Genomic DNA, 21684 nt, shown 5'->3' on the forward strand with positions numbered 1-21684 from the left:
AAGACCAGCCTGACCAACATGAAGAAACCCCATCTCTATTAAAAATACAAAAAATTAGCTGGGGTGGTGGTGCATGCCTGTAATCTCAGCTACTCGGGAGGCTGAGGCAGGAGAATCTCTTGAACCAGGGAGATGGAGGTTGCAGTGAGCCAAGATTGCACCATTGCACTCCAGCCTGGGCAACAAGAGTGAAACTCTGTCTCAAAAAAAAAAAAAAAGAAAGAAAGAAAGAATATACATGCAAAAAGCTGTATGTCAAACTCAAACAAAAATGAAGGTAATACTGAGGTCAAGATGTACAAATAAACATGAACAAATGTAATTTGTAAATAGAATTTCTTCATTATTGATGTAAATACACATACCACAATGCATAAAACAAATTATGTTTATCTTTTTTGTTTGAACAATAAAAGTAGAAAATAAATAATAGAATCCACATCACCTATATTCATTGAAACTTTATAAAATAGAACTTTTTAAATCTTTAAAAATTAAAAAAGTTTAAATTGAACATCCATTATCAAAAGGTTGAAATTTCATTAGTTCTTGATTCAGTAAAGTAACAAATCCTGAAGAGCCAGTCAATGGTAGGATAATTTTTAAATGGGAGTAATGTTAATAGTGACAGTAATAGTACTAAACATACTAGCAAAACATTAGATAATGCTTACTATGTGCCAGGCATTATTCCAAACACATAAAAGTCCTTATTGATTTGGTAAGAAATATGCATCAACTACAAAGATTTCTATCATTAAAACTACACCACAGGCTGGGCATGGTGGCTCAAGCCTGTAATCCCAGCACGTTAGGATGCCGAGGCAGGTGGATCACATTAGGCCAGGAGTTTGAGAGCAGCCTGGGCAACATGGTGAAACCCCATCACTACTAAAAATACAAAAATTAGCTGGGCATGGTGGCACATGCCTGTAGTCCCAGCTACTCAGGAGGCTGAGGCAGAAGAATTGCTTGAACCTGGGAGGTGGAGGTTGCACTGAGCTGAGATTGAGCCACTGCACTCCAGCCTGGGTGACAGAGCAAGACTCTGTCTCAAAACAAACAAACGAACAAACCACCAACAAAAAAAAACCACTACACTAGAGCACTTACCTAAAGCTACACTAAAAATAGTGTCATACAGTTATAGTAAAGTAAGTCATATGCTTTGTATTTAAATCTCTTCTTCTTGGTTACCAATCCCTCTCCCATCACTCTTAGGGAACTGAACATTGTGGAGACTAAGCATGCTGAATTTGAGGTGGAAAACAGGGTGAAATGAGACCAATATGTGAAATCACACATATGTGGAAGCAGCTGAATGTTGTTCACGACAAAGTTGGTAAAAGGGCTGGCTGAGGTGTCTAATCTTAGGTCAAATATAAAGAAGCCTGTGGACTGCCTAAAGTAGCATGGTATGTAGTCTCCAAGTTAGGTAGAACAGAACTAAAAAGGCCTTCACCAAAGAACCCTATTCTCTTTTTCTAGTAGATCAACACCTATTGCCACTGACTTCATCTTTGGTAAGTTTTTCCTTTTATGGGGACTCTAGATAACAAACAGCAAATGGCTCTTTATTGGAAAACAAATGGTTACCTTGATTGTTATTTGAAAAGAGTAACAAAAAATTTAGGAGAAAATGTGAAGAACTAATCACATTATCTAACCACCATGGTCATCCAACAAATAAGGCAAGAAAATGATTTTTTAATCAGTTACAATTGTTTTTAGTCCACATTTGCTGGTATTTACAAAGAGTGAGTCTATTTTTCCAGTGTGTCATTCATTATACCTCAGGGACATTTTTTGCCTCTAATAATCCCAGCGCTTTGGGAGGCCAAGGCAGGCAGATCACGAGGTCAGGAGTTCGAGACCAGCCTGGCCAGCACGGTGAAACCCCGTCTCTACTAAAATATAAAAATTAGCTGTGTGTGGTGGTGCACACCTGTAATCCTAGCTACTCAGGAGGCTAAGGCAGGAGAACAGTTTGAACCTGGGAGGTAGAGGTTGCCACAAGCCGAGATCACACCACTACAATCCAGCCGGCGCAACAAGAGTGAAACTCCATCTCCAAAAAAGAAAAAAATAGCCAGATGTGATGGTGTGTGCCTGTAGCTCTATCTACTCAGGAAGCTAGAGGAGTTGCTTCAGTCCAGTAGTTCGAAGCTGCAGTAAGCTGTGGTCATACCACTGCACTCCAGTCTGGGCAACAGACCAAGACCTTGTCTCAAAACAAAACAAAACAAACAACACCAACAGACTTATTTGTCAATATTAGGGATTAAATAAAAATGGAAGGTATGTATGTTCTCATTTATAAATGGAAGCTAAACATTGAGTACTCAAGGACATAATCATGGCAAAAATAGACACTGCAGACTACTAGAGGGCAGAGGGAGGAACTCAAAGGTTGAAAAACTATTAGGTACTATGTTCACTAACTGGATGACAGAATCAATTGTACCCCAAACCTCAACATCACGCAATATATCCATGTAACAAACGTGTACATATATCCCCTGAATCTAAACTAGAAGTTGAACTTACAACTTTGTTGTAATGCCTCCAAATTATGTTTCAATGCCTCCAAATTATGGTTGCATTCAAAAACATTAGTAAGTTTATGCTTTAACACATACCAAGAAGTGGTGACATATTCTGAAATATACGAAGCAACTCTGGTGTAATACATGGACTGTTTTCCAAAGTTACTAACCTAGGAAGGAAAAACAGATGATTAAACCACTTTCCATGCCCATTAAAGCCATTAACATATGACTTAAATATTTTAAAAGGTCTCATTTAAATGAAGAAAGGTAAGTGTATAATCAGTTAAGTTATAAAAATTATCTAAGAAAGAATTAACCAAATGCCTCAAAATAAAAACCTGTCTGCAAATTATGTAATATTTCTACATACATAGCAAAGGTAGTAAGGAAAGTAACTACAGTTGACCCTTGCACAACATGGCTTTACACTGAGTAGGTCCACTTAAACCCAGACTTTTTCAACCAAATCCAAGATTAAAAATACAGTATTCACAGGATGCAAAACCAAAGTACATGGAGGGCTGACTTTTCACATACACATATACACAGGTTCCGCAGGGCTGACTGCGGGACTTTAGTATGCATGAATTTTGGTATATGTGGTAGCCCTGGAACCAATCCCCTGTTGATAGAAAGACATAACTGTATATACTAAAGTATCCATAATAATGAAATTATAACAATAAACCAAAAGCATAACTATTACAGATTGGTCAAACAGGTAAAAAAGTTATTTTGTTGTTCTGATTTTCTTGATATGTTCCTCTGCCACATGTAATTGATGTGTTCTTCGATGGGAAACTAAGCTAATAAGTTAGTAAAACTTATGCTAAATGCTTAATAAATATGAACTTAGTACAACAAAGGCCATTACAAGCCAATCTGACCGCATTAGCAGTTATGAAACAATCCATAATATAATACGTACACATGGAAGGTTTCGTGCAACAAAGGCAAATTACAAACTAATCTGACGACAATCCATGACATAATACACATCCATGGTGGGTTATCAGAGAAGTGTGTGATTGGTCTATCTGTTCACATCCCCCAACCCTCAAAACAAGGATTGTTTTGATTGTTGAAACAGCAGCAAGGAAAGGAGGGGAAAGCCTATTCAAAATCTAATACTGGCTATAAAAACTAAAAACTAAGGAATAACCTGATGATGCTATCAAAACTGTAAAGAACCCCGGCCCCCAACATGGGTCTACTTCCAGTTCCTTTTCTTAATTGTTCAAACATACAAAGAATAGATTGTTATATATCACAAAAATCATTCCAGTGCAATGAAAACAATTTTTAAATTGTTAAACATAGCACTGATATAAAATCAAAAAGAATCACAAAATGTAGATCATAGATCCAAATCATTAATAGAAGAAAAAATAAAATTAGATAAAATGTTAGAAAAATGTTTATAATATGCATTAATAGTGGAATTCCCCACCAAGTAAAGTTTATCCTAGGAAATCAAGTTTCTTTTAAAAGAAAGGTTTTTTCTTAAGAGAAAGATATGATCTTTTGAGTAAATAGCAAAAAGCAATCAAATTTGTTTTGTTTTTTAAATGATCATATTACATTTAATAAGACATAGCTGATACTGCTGCCTGCTTACCAGTATTCATTACTACCTCATCCAATTTTCTTAGAAACAAAAAAACTATACAAAGTCTTTTGTTCAAATTCTGTTTAAAAATAATTTATTGTATTAAATGTTTATATTAAGATAGAAGAAAGGCTAAAAGTTGATGAGCTGATTTTCTTAGAATGGAGATCAGATGACAACAAGCCCATAAACCTAAAGCAAGTAGAATAAGATAATAAACATAAGAGCAGATATTAATAAATAGGAAACAGATATACAACAAAGAGAACCAAAGCCAAAGGTTGTTTTTGAAAAGCCTAGTAACTGACAAATCTCTAGTGAGATGGATCAAGAGGAAAGTAAAAAGCCATAGTAGGAGATAAATCACATAATCAGTCTGAAAGCTTCACTCCATATTCGTGACCCCAAGCATCAACTGGTGTACTGGTTTTATCCCTAATAAATTCAAATTCCCATTCTCTAAGATAACTACTTTATACCTTCTCTCACCTACAGACCTCTCATATCTTGTGCACACTCCTAATCCAGCCCATTACTCCCCACTAAAGACGATGCTTCATATTTTGTTGAGAAAATACAAACTATTGGATGGAACACCTCCCTATCTCATTCCACTACAAAATTTGGAAAACCACCTTCTGCCTCCAGTTAAAATGCATGAAGTATCCCAGCTGCTACCAAAATTCAACCCCCTCCACTTGAGCTCTGAATCCCACCCCTTTTTGCCTCCTTCATTTATCCCACTCTCTCAATTCAGCCTCACCCATTCCTCTAGATCTTCACATTTCCCACACTACCCAGCTGTTGCCCCATGTCTATGCTCCTCTTAATAGTAAAAGCTCTCAAACAAATTATCAGTGTGCATAGTCTGTACAGACTTACCTTCAATTCATTCTTCAGTCTATTCCAATTCTAATTTCTGTTCTTACCACTCCGGTAAAAACCCTCCTATCATCTTCATGTGGCCAAATTCACATCTCTATACTAATCTTACCAGGAAAATCAGCAACATTTGACAAAGTTGACCACTTTCTCCTCTTTTAGGAAACATTCTCCTCTCTTGGCTTGGTTTTCCTACTATATAAGTAAACAGCTCTTCTCTGTCTTTGTAGATGGCTCCTCGTGTCCTCAAAATGTTACAGGTTCATTAGAATTCTGCCCTGGCCAGAATGTTCTCTGTCCTTCTCTTCTTAGGCAATCTTTAATTATCCTTAGGCATTGAATGCCATATCCAAAGTGCCAACCACTTCAGCAAACATTATCTCATATTCACAACAACCATGTAAGGGTAGGAATTATTCTTCATTTTAAAGACAAGAAAACTGTGGTTCACCAAAGATGATTAACTTCTTAAAATTACATATATAATGCAGTAGTATAACTGGGATTGGCACCTATGTTTGCCTGATTTCAAATATAAACTCTAACCCATCAAGAAAAATTCATGAAGAAGGATGTACTCTCTTTAAAGAAACTCAACTATTAACAAATTAGGTAATTAAAAAATTTTTCTCCTAATAATTTATTTTTATTAGCATGTAACTAAAAGCTAGGAAAAAACATTACCATTAACAAAGCCGTGCATTTTTATTATTACTTTTTAATGTAATCCCTTGAAAATATCTACACCTTTAATAATACATTAATATATTGTCAGTAATACTGATAATTCTGAGTCTAATCTCTTTAATATTGGATTTTTTCTAACATTCAACATCATATAGTATCTACATGTTTACACAAAATTATTTATATGCCAGGAATTAATATTTTATCTTACAGTCTAGGGCAGAGGATGGCAAACTACAGCTCATGGGCTAAATCCACCCACGTAACTTATTTCTACAAATGATGTTTAATTGGCGCACAGCCATACCTACTTACATATTGTCTATGACTGTTTTGACACTGACAGCAGAGTCAAATAGTTGCAACAAAGACTGTGTGACTCAGAAAGCCCAAAATATTTAATATCTGGTCCTGTCTAGTACCAGTTTGCCAACCTCTGATCTAAAGTAATCCATCCTTATACAAATATAAGTGTTTGAATATAAAACATTTCAACAACAGGCTAATTTACAACCAAACCATATACATGCCATTTAAGTTCGAACAACACCTTTCTGAGGAACGCAAACCACAAATTAATAAGTATCTAACTAGTAAAGTTTTAAAGTCATTCATCTCATATTCCGATAAAGATCATTATTTATAATTTGCACCAAAGGTAATTTCTAAGAACCAAAACTGTTAAATTCTAGACATCTAACAAAAACAGTTAGTTCCAAAGGGAAGGAGGGAGGGATGAAGAGAATCAAATGTTCATTTCTTTTACAGTTGATTTCTATGATTTGCTTTCTTTAACTGCACTATCAATTTACAAAATGGGATTTTGAAACTTTTCATGTATTATTGAAAGATTGTCTCTGGAGAAAACTGTTGCCAACAGTCAAGTGAGCTTAATAAAGCAAAAGGATTTTCTAGCACAGTTGCTTACACACCGTGGGCAGTCAATAAGCCTTTGTAGCACCGAGCTGCCACAGAAGCAGGGCATTTTTTTTAACCTCTTAATAACGCATACTACTAATTTACTCAGTAGAACAGTAAGTTAAGACTGTAAGTCGCATTAGCATTTGGAGCTGAGGTATAATATCTCAACACTTGGTTAAGTAGTAAGAGGACCTCAATATCCCCCAAACATCTCATTTAACAGACTGGAAATTGTAAGTCAGTAACTTTTTGGAAAAGTTACCATGACCCCATATTACATGACAAATTCCAAAAGATGAAATGCAGCTGAGTTCCTACTGAAATGTCCCCCTTTAACTTTGTCTACTATAATCCTACACTGATTGACAGCTGCCAAAAAAAGGAGATATATGCCCCAGTTTGAAGAAACAGAGTTTACATTTTTTTGTTTTTAAAGCCCTATTACATGACCTTAACTTTACTGGCATGAGAGTAGGAAAGGTCACGAATAAAATAAGATCCATGGTATTAAGTTTTTCCTCTTACCATAATTCTAAACCATCTTCCAGAAGATAAACATGTGGAGGCTGTGAAACATCTGTACTCAGTTGAATAACTGGGAGCAGGAAAGGGTACAGGTTCTTGCTGTCTGCTCCTAATCCCTATGGGAAGTATAAATAAAACTTATAATAAGACACTCTAATGTCCCATCACCCACCAAAAAATTACCTATCATATAAGAAGCCCTAAAACCAATGAAAAAAATGAATCATATTTTTAGGAAGGTCCTAATTACAAGTAATAGCAAAACAAAGTTCTGTTTATAATTGGAAAGGAAAAATTAAAAAATACTATTCAATTGCCTATTGGCAGTTAAAAATATATATATGTCAAGGCTACATACATCTGTTCATTTTAATAGATTGCACATATAAGAAATATCTATTTTCCTCTCCCTGTCTCTACAGATGACATACTAACATTGGTATTTTAAATTCTATAGATGCTTTCACCTAAATAATTAATCTAAAATGAACCCACCCTAAATGTTCATCAGTAAAGTAACTGAATTATGGAACAGATTCAAGAATATTGAAAAGCCATTAAAAAAGATTTTAGGGGCTGAATGCCATGGCTCATGCCTATCATCCCAACTCACTGGGAGGCCAAGGCGGGAGGACTGCTTGGGGCCAGGAGTTGGTGACCCGCCTGGGCAACATGGCAAGACTCTGTTCTTGAAAAACATTTAAAAGTTAGCCAAGCATGGTGGTGCCTGCTTATAGTCCCAGCTACTCAGGAGACTGAGGCAGTAGGATCGCTGGAGCCCTAGAATTCAAGGCTGCAGTCAGTGAGCTATGATCCCACCACTGCACTCCAACCTACATGACAAAGCAAGAATCTGTCGACCTCCTCACCTCACACACACACACACAAAAAAAAAGGATGGGAGGATTTGACACAGAATTTTAAATTTTCAAACAAATTCTTTTTAAAAGGTGCAGAAGTGTGTATAACAATTCCACATGTCAAAGAATTTTTCTAAATATCTAGATATCTGTATATGGTATACACAAAAATGTTTCTGGAAGCAAACAGAAAAAACTGTTAATGCTTCTTAGATACAGGAAAGGAAAAAGGATGATGTTGGGATGAGGGCAAAGGCGTTTTTGTTATCTTTTCAACATATTTAAGAATTTTTGATAACACTTTTAATGAATCAAGAACACAAAGATGGAAGAAGAAGAGAAGTTTCGATCTAAAATTCTAGTTTGCTGAATTACTGTCTTAGGGAGGTTGATTCAATGTATTACACAGTAGGTATTTTGGAAGAAAACAAAACGGGTAAAAAGTCAATCTGTAAAACATAATAATATCTATAATTTGATGAACACAAAAAGGAAACCAAATAAATTACGAAATACCTCCTCACCTAAGAATTCAAATGTCAATATAATTCAAAGCAAATTACAATGCCACACAGTATATATGTATTCCCCTTTTGATGACGCATACTACTAAGTTCAATTGTTGGGATTTTATCTGCAATTCTCCAGTGTACAATACATTATTTTTTAACTACAGTCACTGCACTGTATATTAAATCTCCAGAACTTATGTTAAATATAATTTTGTCCCTTTTAATAATGAAAAACCACTTGGAAGGCTTTATTAAGGAGTTTTCCAAAGGAAGAGAATTATGAAAATGCCATTATTTAACAGAGTAGTACATATTGGGCCTTAAAACTCACTTCAATTTCACTCTCCATAGCTCAATCTTCCATGAAACAAAAAAGAAAGAATATTAAGAAAAAACAGTCAAGTTCATTTTGATTATCAGTAGACTTAAAATTTCCTTGGAAAATTTATCTACTTACTTAAATGTGTATTCCAATATTCAAAATATGCTAGCATTAGCAAAACTAAAGTAAGCAATTGCTAAACACACTGCTTTCAAAGATTGTATAGAGAAATCCCACGTATCCTTCACCCAATTTCTCCTTACATCTTATGTAATTATAGTAGAATACTAATTCTACTATACTATATAACACACTGTCTTAATCAATGCTTGAAGAGATTCAATACCTTATCATTCTAGTGGCTAAAGAATGTGTCCAATCCCTGATATGCAGCTTTAAGTAAATGTAAGCACCCTTTGGGCCCACAGTAACTACAAGACATTGCCTACAATACTCTGAAAGTTCAAAAATGAATTCATCGGTTATTAAAATAAGAAAACTACCAGGAATAATTAAAGAGGGGAGAATTAATATTCTACTATAATTACATAACATGTAAGGAGAAATTGGGTGAAGGACACATGGGATTTCTCTATACAATCTTTCAAACGTCCTGTGAATCTATAATTTTTTCCACAAAAGAAAAGTTTAAAAAAAAAATAGCATCCTCCAAATACCATTCTCAGGGTAGTATCCTTGGCTGTCTTCTCATGTCCCATGAACACACTGATGATATACAAAAATCTATCATATCTACAACAACTCTCTGAATTCCAAACAATCAACTAACTACAGCACATTATCAGCCAGAAGGTTATCTCAACCTCTAATACTGAACCAACTCATTGTCTTCCTAAAACACAGTTCTTCTTCCTGTATTTCCTAACTCAAGTGACATGAATCACTATCTACCTAGTGATAAATTATATCATGGCTACCTCCTGGTTCTTCTTCTTCAAAGAAGAAATATCTCCTAAATATTTTTCAAATCTTTCCCCTTCTCTCCATAATTCAGGTTCTCATCATCTTTTTTCTGATTAACAGTCTCCTAATTAGTCTATTTGACCTTAGTTTTACCCACTTCCAAACTAGTGTCCTCAGTGGTGCCCTGACTACTTTTCTAAAATAAAAATCGTAACGTTTCTTCCTCTGACCTTCAAGAGATGTTCGCTTAGCCTTCCTCACCAGTTCCCCCTATACAAGCTCTGTACTCTATGTTCCTGCTATACCAAATAATGCACAGTGTTAGAAATCACTATGTTAACATCTGGAGAAAGCTAACAGAGGAACAGTTTCAATACATGCATTTACCACTGTTCTTTCCCAAAGCCAACTAAAAGGATACAGGAGGATTAAAAAAAAAAAAAAAAAAAAAAAGAACTAAAAACAGAAATACAAAGACAGAATAAGAAGAGATAAAAGTAATTCACTTTGGAAGCTGGGAAGAAAGACAAGTGCTAACTGATTTAGCCAACTAAGAAACCAAAACTAAAATCCAGCAGGGGAGCAGGAAAAGACAAACTACCTGATTTACACTACAGAAAAAAGACTGAGGAACTAATGGCACCAGGTATTTTGAGAGGTGTGTGTGTGTGTGCACAACTGCGTGTGCATATGCATGCCTGCACTTAGGGGACAGAGGATTAGAGGACAGTGAAAAGGAAGTATTAATAATAAGAGGACTTCTAGAAAATGTTTAGAAAGCAGTTTGATGCCAAGATCTCATCCAGATACATAAGAAGACAAATAACTGGCCCTCCTCTGAACCAGAATAAAACCAGCTATTTATTTTCTGCTAAGATAAAACAGATGGTTTCAAGACAGGGAGATACCAGGTAATCAAGAACAGGAATATGACATAAAACAGGAAGATTACATCAGCATGTAACAGGTAGGAGACTGAGGGGTCCTTCACTGAGGAAAGACCTTAAAAAATTAACCCGAAAACATTCTCCTACAAAACCCAACCAGACCATCCTAAAAGAAAAACACACAATTATGGCCGGGAGCAGTGGCTCATGCCTGTAATCCCAGCACTTTGGGAGGTCAAGGCGGGTAGATCAGCTGAGGTCAGGAGTTTGAGACTAGCCCGGCCAACATGATGAAACACTGTCTCCACTAAATACACAAAAATTAGCCAGGCATGTTGGTGCATGCCTGTAGTCCCAGCTACTGGGGAGGCTGAGGCAGGAGGATCACTTGAACTCTGGAGGTGGAGGTTGCAGTGAGCCAAGATCGCACCACTGCACTCCAGCCTGGGCAACAGAGTGAGATCCTGTCTCAAAAAAAAAAAAAAAAAAAAAAACCCACCACAATCAGCAAGCCTCCCCACCACACCACATACACAATCCTTCCACTCAGCTTTTTAGTGTCCGCTCCTAAATTTATACAGACAAAATGCTGATCTTGAAGTTGGGTGATGCTTCAGGATTCATCACACTCTTCTTCCTTTTTTGTGTATGCTTTAAATTTTTCATAATAGAGCATAAATAAGTAAATAAGAGAAGGCAACCGAGGATCAACAGATATGATTAAAATGTTTGCTATGAAAAACAGAAAACAAAACAACTAACTAAATAGAAAACAGCACCTTAAAAGAAACAGAGACCAGGCAGAGATGAAAGCTTGGAAAAATACATCATTAGTATCTTTGGTAATTAAAACACTGCATTAAAGAAAACACTGCATTCATAAAACAAAAACAAAATGTTGTACAAAAGAATTATTCAGGAAAACACAAAAGAACCCATAGGCATTAAAACATGTCACCAGAAAAGAAAAACTCAATAAAAAGGCTGAAAGATAAAATTGAGAAAATTCCCTAGAAAGTAGAACAGAAGGAGAAAGAGGAAAAAAAAAAAGCAGGAAGGAAACAAAGAAAATCAGACGACTGGTTCAGAATATCTATCATGTAAGTAACAAAAAGTTCAGAAAGTAAGAAAAGAAAAATACGAAGAGGAAGAAATAAAATACAATGGAGTCATCTAGCATTCAAGAACATGAGTTTCCAGCCTGAAATGTCCACCAAGTGTCCAGAACAGTGAAATGAAAAGGCACTCCCATCATGAAACTGAAAACAGGAACACAGAGATGATCACACAAGTTGCCAGAAAAGGGAAGGAGGGGTAATACATCCAAGAATCAAGAATTAGAATGGCTCCAGGGTCCCCAGAGCAATTTTGGAAGTCTTAAGACAAAGAAAAAAAAAGTCTCCAAAATTTTGAGGGGGAAACCTAGACTTTTATACCAGCCAAACTACTAATCAATTTGAAACTAGAATGAAGACATTTTCGCACATGCAATATCTCAAAACAAAAAATTTACCTCCTATGTATTTTTGCAAAATGCTACTGCCATTCATGGCTGCCATCAGAAAAAGAATGTAAAACAAGAAAAGATATGACATGATGTGCAGAAAATAGACATCCCACAGAAAGGATAGGCAGTGAAAGAAAATCCAGTTACAACAGCTGTGCAAAAGCCTAAGTAAAACCAGTCCAAACTAGAGCACATAAGAATCTGTCATATCTCCCATCTCACACCAGTTAGAATGGAGATCATTAAAAAGTCAAGATGTAACAGGTGCTGGAGAGGATGTGAAGAAATAGGAACACTTTCACACTGTTGGTGGGACTGTAAACTAGTTCAACCATTGTGGAAGTCAGTGTGGCAATTCCTCAAGGATCTAGAACTAGAAATACCATTTGGCCCAGCCATCCCATTACTGGGTATATACCCAAAGGATTATAAATCATGCTGCTATAAAGACACATGCACATGTATGTTTATTGTGGCTCTATTCACAATAGCAAAGACTTGGAACCAACCCAAATGTCCATCAATGATAGACTGGATTAAGAAAACATGGCACATATACACTATGTAATACTATGCAGCCATCCTTTGTAGGGACATGGATGAAGCTGGAAACCATCATTCTGAGCAAACTATCGCAAGGACAGAAAACCAAACACAGCACGTTCTCACTCACAGGTGGGAACTGAACAATGAGAACACTTGGACACAGGGTGGGGAACATCACACACCAGGACCTGTCATGGGGTCAGGGGAGTGGGGAGGGATAACATTAGGAGATATACCTAATGTAAATGACGAGTTAATGGGTGCAGCACACCAACATGGCACACATATACATATGTAACAAACCTGCACGTTGTGCACATGTATCCTAGAACTTAAAGTGTTAAAAAAAAAAAATCTGTCGTACATCTTCAAGATGATGAAAGTAACAAAACATCACTGAGGAAATGTGTAGATAACAAGTGAAAACAATAGGTTCAACTGCATAGACAACTAAGTGTACTAAGCAGAAATCTAAGATGATCACTTAGGTTCTTGGACACTACTGTACACACACCATTCCCTAGTTATTCAAACACTAATCTAGGTACTACTGCAAAGAAATAATTTACAGATGTAATTAAAGTCCCACATCAACTGACCTTAGATAGGAAGATTATCCAGGTGGGCCTGACCTACTCACAAGAGCCCTTTAAAAGAGAGTATTTTCTAGCTAGTGGCATAAGGGGAGGTCACACATTAAAACCCTCGGGGGATCTGACATTTGAGAATTTCCCCACTGCTGACTTTGAACATGAAAGGGGCTATGTGTCAAAGAATGTGGCTGGACTTGGGAACAAGAGGGGACCCTAGATGACAGCTAGCAAGTAAACTGGGACCTTAGTCCTACAAATCAATGAACTAAACTCTGCCAACAAGCTGAATGAGTACGGAAACAGATTCTTCCCCAAAGCCTCCAGGGAAGAATTTATTCTGGCAGTCACCTCAATTTTAGTCCATTAAACTCTGATCAGAGAATTCAGACATGGCATGCCCAGGTTTCTGACTTACAGAACTATGAGCTAATAAATGCATATTGTTTTAAGCCACCAAGTTTATGGTACTTTCTTAGTATACTAAGCAAATAAAATTATTAATACAAGGGTGGAGGTTGGAAACACTATGTATAAGAAATAAAATTAATCATGACAATGATATATGCCTTCAACAGTCTTTATACAATCAAGTATACTGGGAGGATAGTGGAATAGGAAGGACACAGGGGTATAAAAGAATTACATTTTCATCTTCTATGCAGGGAAGTCAAGAAGTAATGCCTACAATGCTTAAATCAGTAATAAACAATATGTTAGAGTGAGAAAGACTGAGAAACCTATGATCTGGCTGTAAGAGTTGACAGTGGATTCTTCCACCAAAAAGGAAATGAGGAGGAGGAGCAGGGTACTGATACTTTTCATTTGAAAAATCTTTAAGAACTAACTCCTTTATCTGTCAACATTAAAACTGATCAATATATAAACCTTAAAAAAAATAAAATGTACTGCATTCTCTAATGCTTAGGTAGTTTTACACATGTCAGTTCATATGCCTAAAACACCTTTACCACTCTCATTGCTAAACCACCATCTAAATAACACTTCTTGTGTTATTTAACAACACTATTTAACAACACCAAAATCTGAGTAACACCTCTGTCAGGAGGCCTTCCCTAATGTGCCCCGCCTCACCCTCCATGTGACACAGGGAATTGGCCATGTACAACCAATAGCAATATGTTCTTAATTGCTAAAAGGGCAATTAACACACTTATTCAGTATTTCCCTAGACAGTCACCTACACAAAGATCCCATTCTATTCATTTCTGTTCTGTAGCCCAGTGCCTATTACCCTGTATTGCACATTGCAGGTTCTCAATAAATGTTTAGCGTATGAATGAATACCTACTTCCTCTAAGTTCAACTATGCAGACTAGAAAGTTTATTTTCACCCAGTGACCACCCTCTTCAAAGACTACCAGAATCTGGATTTCCAGGATTAAAAAAACAAAAACAAAAACATACAGAAACTTACACCAATGTCTGTTATGTGTCAAAAGCCAAAAGATAGCAGTATTTTGCAAGAAAGGAAATTTACCAGTAAATTTTTTTTATTATTTTTGAGACAGGGTCTCACTCTGTCACCCAGGCTAGAGTGCAGGGGTGTGATCTTGGCTCACTGCAACCTCTGCCTCCCGGGTTCAAGCAATTCTCACACCTCACCCTCCCAAATAGCTGGGACTACAAGTGTGCGCCACCACACCCAATTAATTTTGGGGCTTTTTTTTTTTTGAGACAGAGTCTCGCTATGTCACCCAGGCTGGAGTACAGTGGCGCAATCTCAGCTCACTGCAGCCTCCGCCTCTCAGGTTCAAGCGATTCTCCTGCCTCAGCCTCCTGAGTAGCTGGTACTACAGGCATGTGCCACCTCACCTGGCTAAGTTTTGTATTTTTAGTAGAGATGGGGTTTCACCATGTTGGCCAGGATGGTCTCAATCTCCTGACCTCGTGATTCACCCGCCTCGGCCCCCCAAAGTGCTAGGATTACAGGCGTGAGTCACTGCGCCTGGCCAAATTTTTTTTTTTTTTTTTTTTTTTTTTTTAGTAGGCACGGGGTTTCACCATGTTGGCCAGGCTGGTCTCGAACTCCTGACCTCAACTGATCATCCACTTCAGCCTCCTAAAATGCCGGGATTACAGGCGTGAGCCACAGTGCCTGGCCAACCAATAAACTTTAGTATAATCTTCCCAAACGGCTGAAAAATATATTTTAAGCTACAGTCTCAATTTTGGTATTATGTTATATGCTTTCTCCAAGAAAGGTAGAATACTACTTGGTTGAACCTTGCACTCTTGGCCGGTACAAATACACAGGGTACTTAAATGTCATGATTAAAGAAAAAAGGCCTAACATTCCACAAGAGTTACTCTGACCTCCTGAGACTACTTGAAGTAACACTGCCTGAGGAGACATAAAAGTTGGTGTTTAGTTACATGTCTCTCACAGAACTCCCAAGTTGAGCTTAAAAATACATCTTGGAGGCTGGGAGCAGCGGCTCACGCCTGTAATCCCAGCACTTTGGGAGGCCAAGGCAAGCAAATCACCTGAGGTCAGCAGTTCAAGACCAGCCTGACCAACATGGAGAAACCCCATCTCTACTAAAAATACAAAAATTAGCCAGGCATGGTGGAGCATGCCTGTAATCCCAGCTACTCTGGAGGATGAGGCAGGAGAATTGCTTGAACCTGGGAGGTGGAGGTTGCGGTGAGCCAAGATTGCACCATTGCACGCCAGCCTGGGCAACAAGAGCGAAACTCCGTCTCAAAAAACAAAAACAAAAAACATTTGGCAGAGATGCCGTTATAATACAAAATATCTCGGGTCGTTCATTGTTCTATTACTTATAAATGCATTCACAAGATAGTAACCTTCTCTTAGTCTTTATCCTCTTCTATAAAACGGACATAATCTTTATAAGGTAATCATAAACATTAAAAGGTAGACAGGAAGAGATTCTGGGCCACTTATTTTTTTTTCTTTTTTTGAGACGGAGTCTTGCTCTGTCGCCCAGGCTAGAGTGCAGTGGCGCGATCTCGGCTTACTGCAAGTTCCGCCTCCTGGGTTCATGCCATTCTCCTGCCTCAGCCTCCTGAGCAGCTGGGACTACAGGCACCCGCCACCACGCCCGGCTAATTTTTTGTGTTTTTAGTAGAGACAGGGTTTCAACGTGTTAGCCAGGATGGTCTTGATCTCCTGACCTTGTGATCCGCCCACCTCGGCCTCCCAAAGTGCTGGGATTACAGGCTTGAGCCACCGCGCCCGGCCTCACTTTTTTTTTTTTTAAGTGCTTTAGTGATGGAGCTGTGGAGTTTTTGTTTAATGATACAGCTTCAGTTTTACAAGATAAAAAGAGTTACAGAGATGGATGGTAGTGACAGTTGAACATTATGAATGTATTTAATATATTCATACACTACACTGTACACTTAAAATTGGTTAAAACGGTAAATTTTGTTATGTGTATTTTACCACAGTAAAAAAAAGAAAGCAGGGAAATGTACATTAAAAATATTTTGCATTACTATTTATCTGAAACTGCCTTAAACAGGAATCTGTAACTAAAAGTCATCCATAACCATTTACGGAGGGGCTGGGCATGGTGGCTCATGCCTGTAATCCTAACACTTTGGGAGCCTGAGGTGGGCGGATCACTTGAGGTCAGGAGTTTGAGACCAGCCTGGCCAACATGGTGAAACACCATCTCTACTAAAAATACAAAAATTAGCCAGGCACAGTGGCATGTGCCTGTAATCCCAGCTACTTGGGAGGCTGAAACAGGAGACTTGCTTGAACCCAGGAGACGGAGGTTGCAGTGAGCCAAGATCGCGCCACTGTGCTCCAGCCTGTGCGACAGAGCGAGACTCCGTCTCAAAAAGGAAAAAAAGAAAGAAAGCATTTATGGAAAGAATGAGCTCATGTTCAAAAAAGTATCAAAGCTTCTGAGAAAAGTTTCTGGTTTTTTCTAAACTAATTTTAGAAAGCTTTAGAGCAGTACTTCTGAATTTAGGGATACTTCTGATTTATTCCCCACTGGAAAATTTCTCAAACTTGTGGGTGAAGTCAGTAAAATCACTTGAGCATCTCCACACATATATTCTAACTCACAGCCTTGAGCTCTTCCCTAACCATACTCTCACCAGACTACGATTCACTGTAACAGTTCAAATAAGAACTATAGTCCAGCTCTAAGTTTCAGGTTCCTCTCTACCTGCTACCACATCCCAACACCTCAAACGTCAAAATGTCTGAAATCCAATTCACTTGTCTCCCCTCAAAAGCAACTCACCTGGTTTCCTGCCTTACCAAGTTATAATAGGGAATTTTTTTATTTTAAATCAAGGAAAAAGAGTGAAAACATAAAGTATGTTTAAGCAGAAAAGCCCCGACCACCAAGGAAACTGCATGCATGGTGCCATGGACTGCATGAACCATGAGTCTATCATCACTGGAGACAACATTTAAAAGTGAATAATATTTTTCATATCCTCAAAAAAATGTCCAAAATAAGCATGCAAAAGTTGTTTTTAAATCGGTTTAGATCACACATGGAAAAAAAATAAAAGATATGTGAAGTTTTTCACTACCATTAACATAAATCACATAAAAACAATTTTTAAATGGTTAAAAGAATTTTTTAAAAACCACTAAACTAAAAAAACTCTGTGGAGACGTGACTTACCTGAACAAGATGAATAAGTGTTGTCAAAATAGCACATCTCAACATATTGTGTTCTTCACTCTGCTTCCAAAGGAGGGGCAAATATTGTACCAAACATCCCACATATGGTCGTATCTATTACAATATAAGTAGAGGAAACAACAAAATTTTATTAGTAAAGAAGGCAATTTACTTTGAAAAACAATGAGAGCACTATTAAGTCCCAGACAGCACATATTTAATATTTATTAGATGTAATGTATTAAGCTTATACCCTTAAGAAATAAAATTAGACATTACATAAAAGCCCAGGGCTCTATAGTAAATATTTTTAAATAATTTTAAACAAATATCAAGTGTACTGAATGAAATAAAATTTATGAATATAAAAAAACATTCTTTAGAGGTTAACAGAAGATGCTGTTATAAGCTGCTTCTTTTTTAACAAAACAGCTTACCAAATTGGAAATTATACTATTATTTTTTAAAAAGTCAGCATCCACTCATTCATTCTACAAATATCTTCCAAGTTTCAGGCCCTGAACACAAGGCACTGGACAGAAAAGGATACACAGCCAGCCAGACAAACCCTTACAATGAAAAAGGGGAAGTGCAATGATGAAGGTGTATACAAGGTATGGTGGAAACACAAGAGAAAAAAAACATTTTCAAAGGATAAAATTGCTAAGCTCACTATGGATTAAGTTAATCAGATTTTACATTTTACCCTGAAGCACAGCTCAGTCTGACAGTAGTTTCTTGAAAAATAAAATGGATCTACAATGATGCTGGACAGCATTTCAGCTCCAGTATTTGAGATTGCTATAAGCTGAGTATTACAGTATTTGAAATTGCTCTAAGAGTATCCTTGGGGATGAAATAACACTAGACCTTCATAGCTTCACTACTATCTACTTGAATATCTGGATTAAAATTTAAAACGTTCCCAGAAAGGGTGAGTTTCTTCACTCTGCTAGTAAAATACTCTAAAAGGGTAGCCAAACAACTACAGAATTTGTTCCCCTCTCCTGTGGTGAAGTGTTAGTGGGGAATGCAGAAAAATAAGAAGTTAAATATTTGCACAAATATCTCAGTAAGATATAAGTGAATAAATATTAAGATACGTATTACCTTATTTTAACATATTTATCATGTAATACCTTATTTTCAAAATTTGATTATAATATTATTTCTGGAACATGTACTCAATATTGCTAAGTGTTCTATCTCAAAGATCACTCCAGTTAGCTCATAAAAGCAGGCCAATTAATAAGTAAAAACAAATTACAAAGTATCTAACTCATTCATACTCAACTAAAAATAAGCATATGACAACACAATCTACTGGTAAGGAAAATGAGGTAGTTTTGGTTTTAAAGAGGGAGGATACTTTCCTAGAAATTGCAGAAAAGAAATATACACTATAAATTACAAATGGGGTAATAAAACCAAAGTACCCAGTTACATTTAAAAGCCATAAAATATTTATATTCCAATCTTGGCTGTCATTAGAATATACAATGTTCTAAATTAAAATTAATGCTATAAAAATAGTATTTCAAAAATCAATCATAGAGGCCGGGCGCAGTGGTTCACGCCTGTAATCCCAGCACTTTGCGAGGCCAAGGACGGCAGATTGCATGAGGTCAGGAGTTCAAAACCAGCCTGGCCAACATGGTGAAACCCCGTCTCTACTAAAAATACAAAAATTAGCCAGGCATGGTGGCGCGCACCCGTAATCCCAGCTACTCCTGCTGAGGCAGGAGAATCACTTGAATCTGGGAGGTGTAGGCTGCAGTAAGCCAAGAGAGCCCCATTGCACTCTAGCTTGGGTGACAAAGCAAGACTCCATCTCAAAAAACAAAAACAAAAAAATCAATCACCGACTGCTGTGAAAGATATAAAAGGAAGGAGAAAAAGACTGGGCATTAAAAATAACAGAGCAGGGACATGAGAGCCAAACATATTCCAGTGGGGTGGGAGGCTAGCTATATGGGGCAACTAAGGAAATCTGAATACTGACTTGATATTAGATAACAGTATTGCATCAGTGTTAAGTTTCCTGAGTCTAATCATGGTTATGATAATGTAGGAAATGGAGCATACATCTCTTAAGAAGGAGAGGTCTAATATTCTGGAGAGTATCATGATGTCTGCAACTAAAACTCAAATAGTTTTACAACAACAATCTGTATATGTGGATAGATAAAAAGAAAGCAAATGTGGTAAAATATTAGTAAGTGATGAAACTTACTAATGAAGTGAAGGATATATAAGTGTTCATCTATTTTATAACTTTTTGGAGGTTTGAGATTTTTCAATGAAAAGAGGTGAAAGAAAAAATACTGTCCATATAAAATTCTGAATAAGATTATAATACAAAGGTTTTAAGGGAAGGACAATTTCAATTATTTGCATAACATTTTAAAAATCACATAGAACTAAGAAAGTTTTTGCAGTCATTAGGGAAATGCAAGTCAAAAACCACAATGAGATATCACCTCATGCCTGTCAGGGTGGCTATTATAAAACAAAAATAAAAGATAAGACAAGTGTTGGCAATGGTGTGGAGAAACTGGTATCTTTGTACACTGTTGCTAGGAATGTAAAATGTTACAGCCACTATGGAAAGTAGCATTGAGCTTCCAAAAAAAATGAAAACCAGAACTATCGTTATCATCCAGCAATCCCATTTCTGGGCATCTATTCAAAAGAACTGAAATCAGGATCCCAAAGAAATTATTAGCACTACCATGTTTATTGTAGCACTATTCACAATAGCCAACATGTGGAAGCAGCCTAAATATCCATCAACAGATGAATGGATAAAGAACATGTGGTATTACACACACAATTGCATATATACACCAATTCTACTTATATGAGGTATCTAAAATAGTCTAATTCATAGAATCAAAGAGTGGAACAGTGGTTGCCAGGGACTAAGGGGAAGGGGAAATAAGTTACTAATCAACAGGCATAAAGTTTCAGGTAAACAAGATGAATAAGCTTTAGGGTTCTGCTATAGAATGTTGTACCAAAAGTCAACAATAATGTATTCTACTCTTATAATTTTGTTAAGAGGATGGATCTCATGTTAAGTGTTCTTATCAAAGAATTTGAGGTGTGGGGGAAGCACTTTGAGTATTATAGCCTTATGAGTTAACTCATATATAGGGAAAGCTCCACTTAAATTCATATCACTGAAAACATGAAAATCAAATAGGTGACAATCTAACAAATGTTTTAATGAGGGCTCTATCATTGGGGTTAAAAAAATTAGTCTAAGTCTCTAAGGACACCTCATCTTTTAGATAAAATTTTCAACAGAGTATTTTATATTTCACAGAGTCCCTTTAATTTTGTTCTTTCACTTCAGAAATGCACAGGCCCAAAGACCACCTGATACCACCCCTGATGATTACATATTTATTTTGACTATATATTTATAAGTTCTCTGCACTAGAAAAGTTAACTGTAGGTTTTCAACTACTTTATCAAAAAGTAAAGACAATATTCAAATAATTGTACAGTATGGTACAAAGATGGTGACTTTACTGAAACTTCAACATTAAACTGTATGTGTCAGAAAGCACTATTGTATCCAGCTTTATCCATGTCCCTGCAAAGGACATGAACTCATCCTTCTTTATGGCTGCATAGTATTCCACGGTGTATATGTGCCACATTTTCTTAATCCAGTCTATCATTACCATCATTCTCAGCAAACTATCACAAGGA

The 21684-nt window shown here is 36.8% G+C and overlaps 1 protein-coding gene across 2 annotated transcripts in view; it reads right to left on the reverse strand.

The window, feature by feature from the left end:
* The window catches only part of IPO11 (importin 11), a 212552-nt gene that overhangs the window by 94903 nt on the left and 95965 nt on the right, over positions 1-21684 (reverse strand). For both annotated transcript variants that reach the window (XM_003827413.5, XM_063604439.1), the window contains 3 exons: positions 17965-18078; positions 7174-7289; positions 2640-2716 (listed from right to left, as the gene is read on the reverse strand). In XM_003827413.5, coding sequence (XP_003827461.3) covers positions 2640-2716; positions 7174-7289; positions 17965-18078 — 307 coding nt within the window. The remainder of the gene's footprint in view (positions 1-2639; positions 2717-7173; positions 7290-17964; positions 18079-21684) is intronic.

This window comes from Pan paniscus, chromosome 4 (genome assembly GCF_029289425.2).
Source record: "Pan paniscus chromosome 4, NHGRI_mPanPan1-v2.0_pri, whole genome shotgun sequence".
Lineage (NCBI taxonomy): Eukaryota > Metazoa > Chordata > Mammalia > Primates > Hominidae > Pan > Pan paniscus.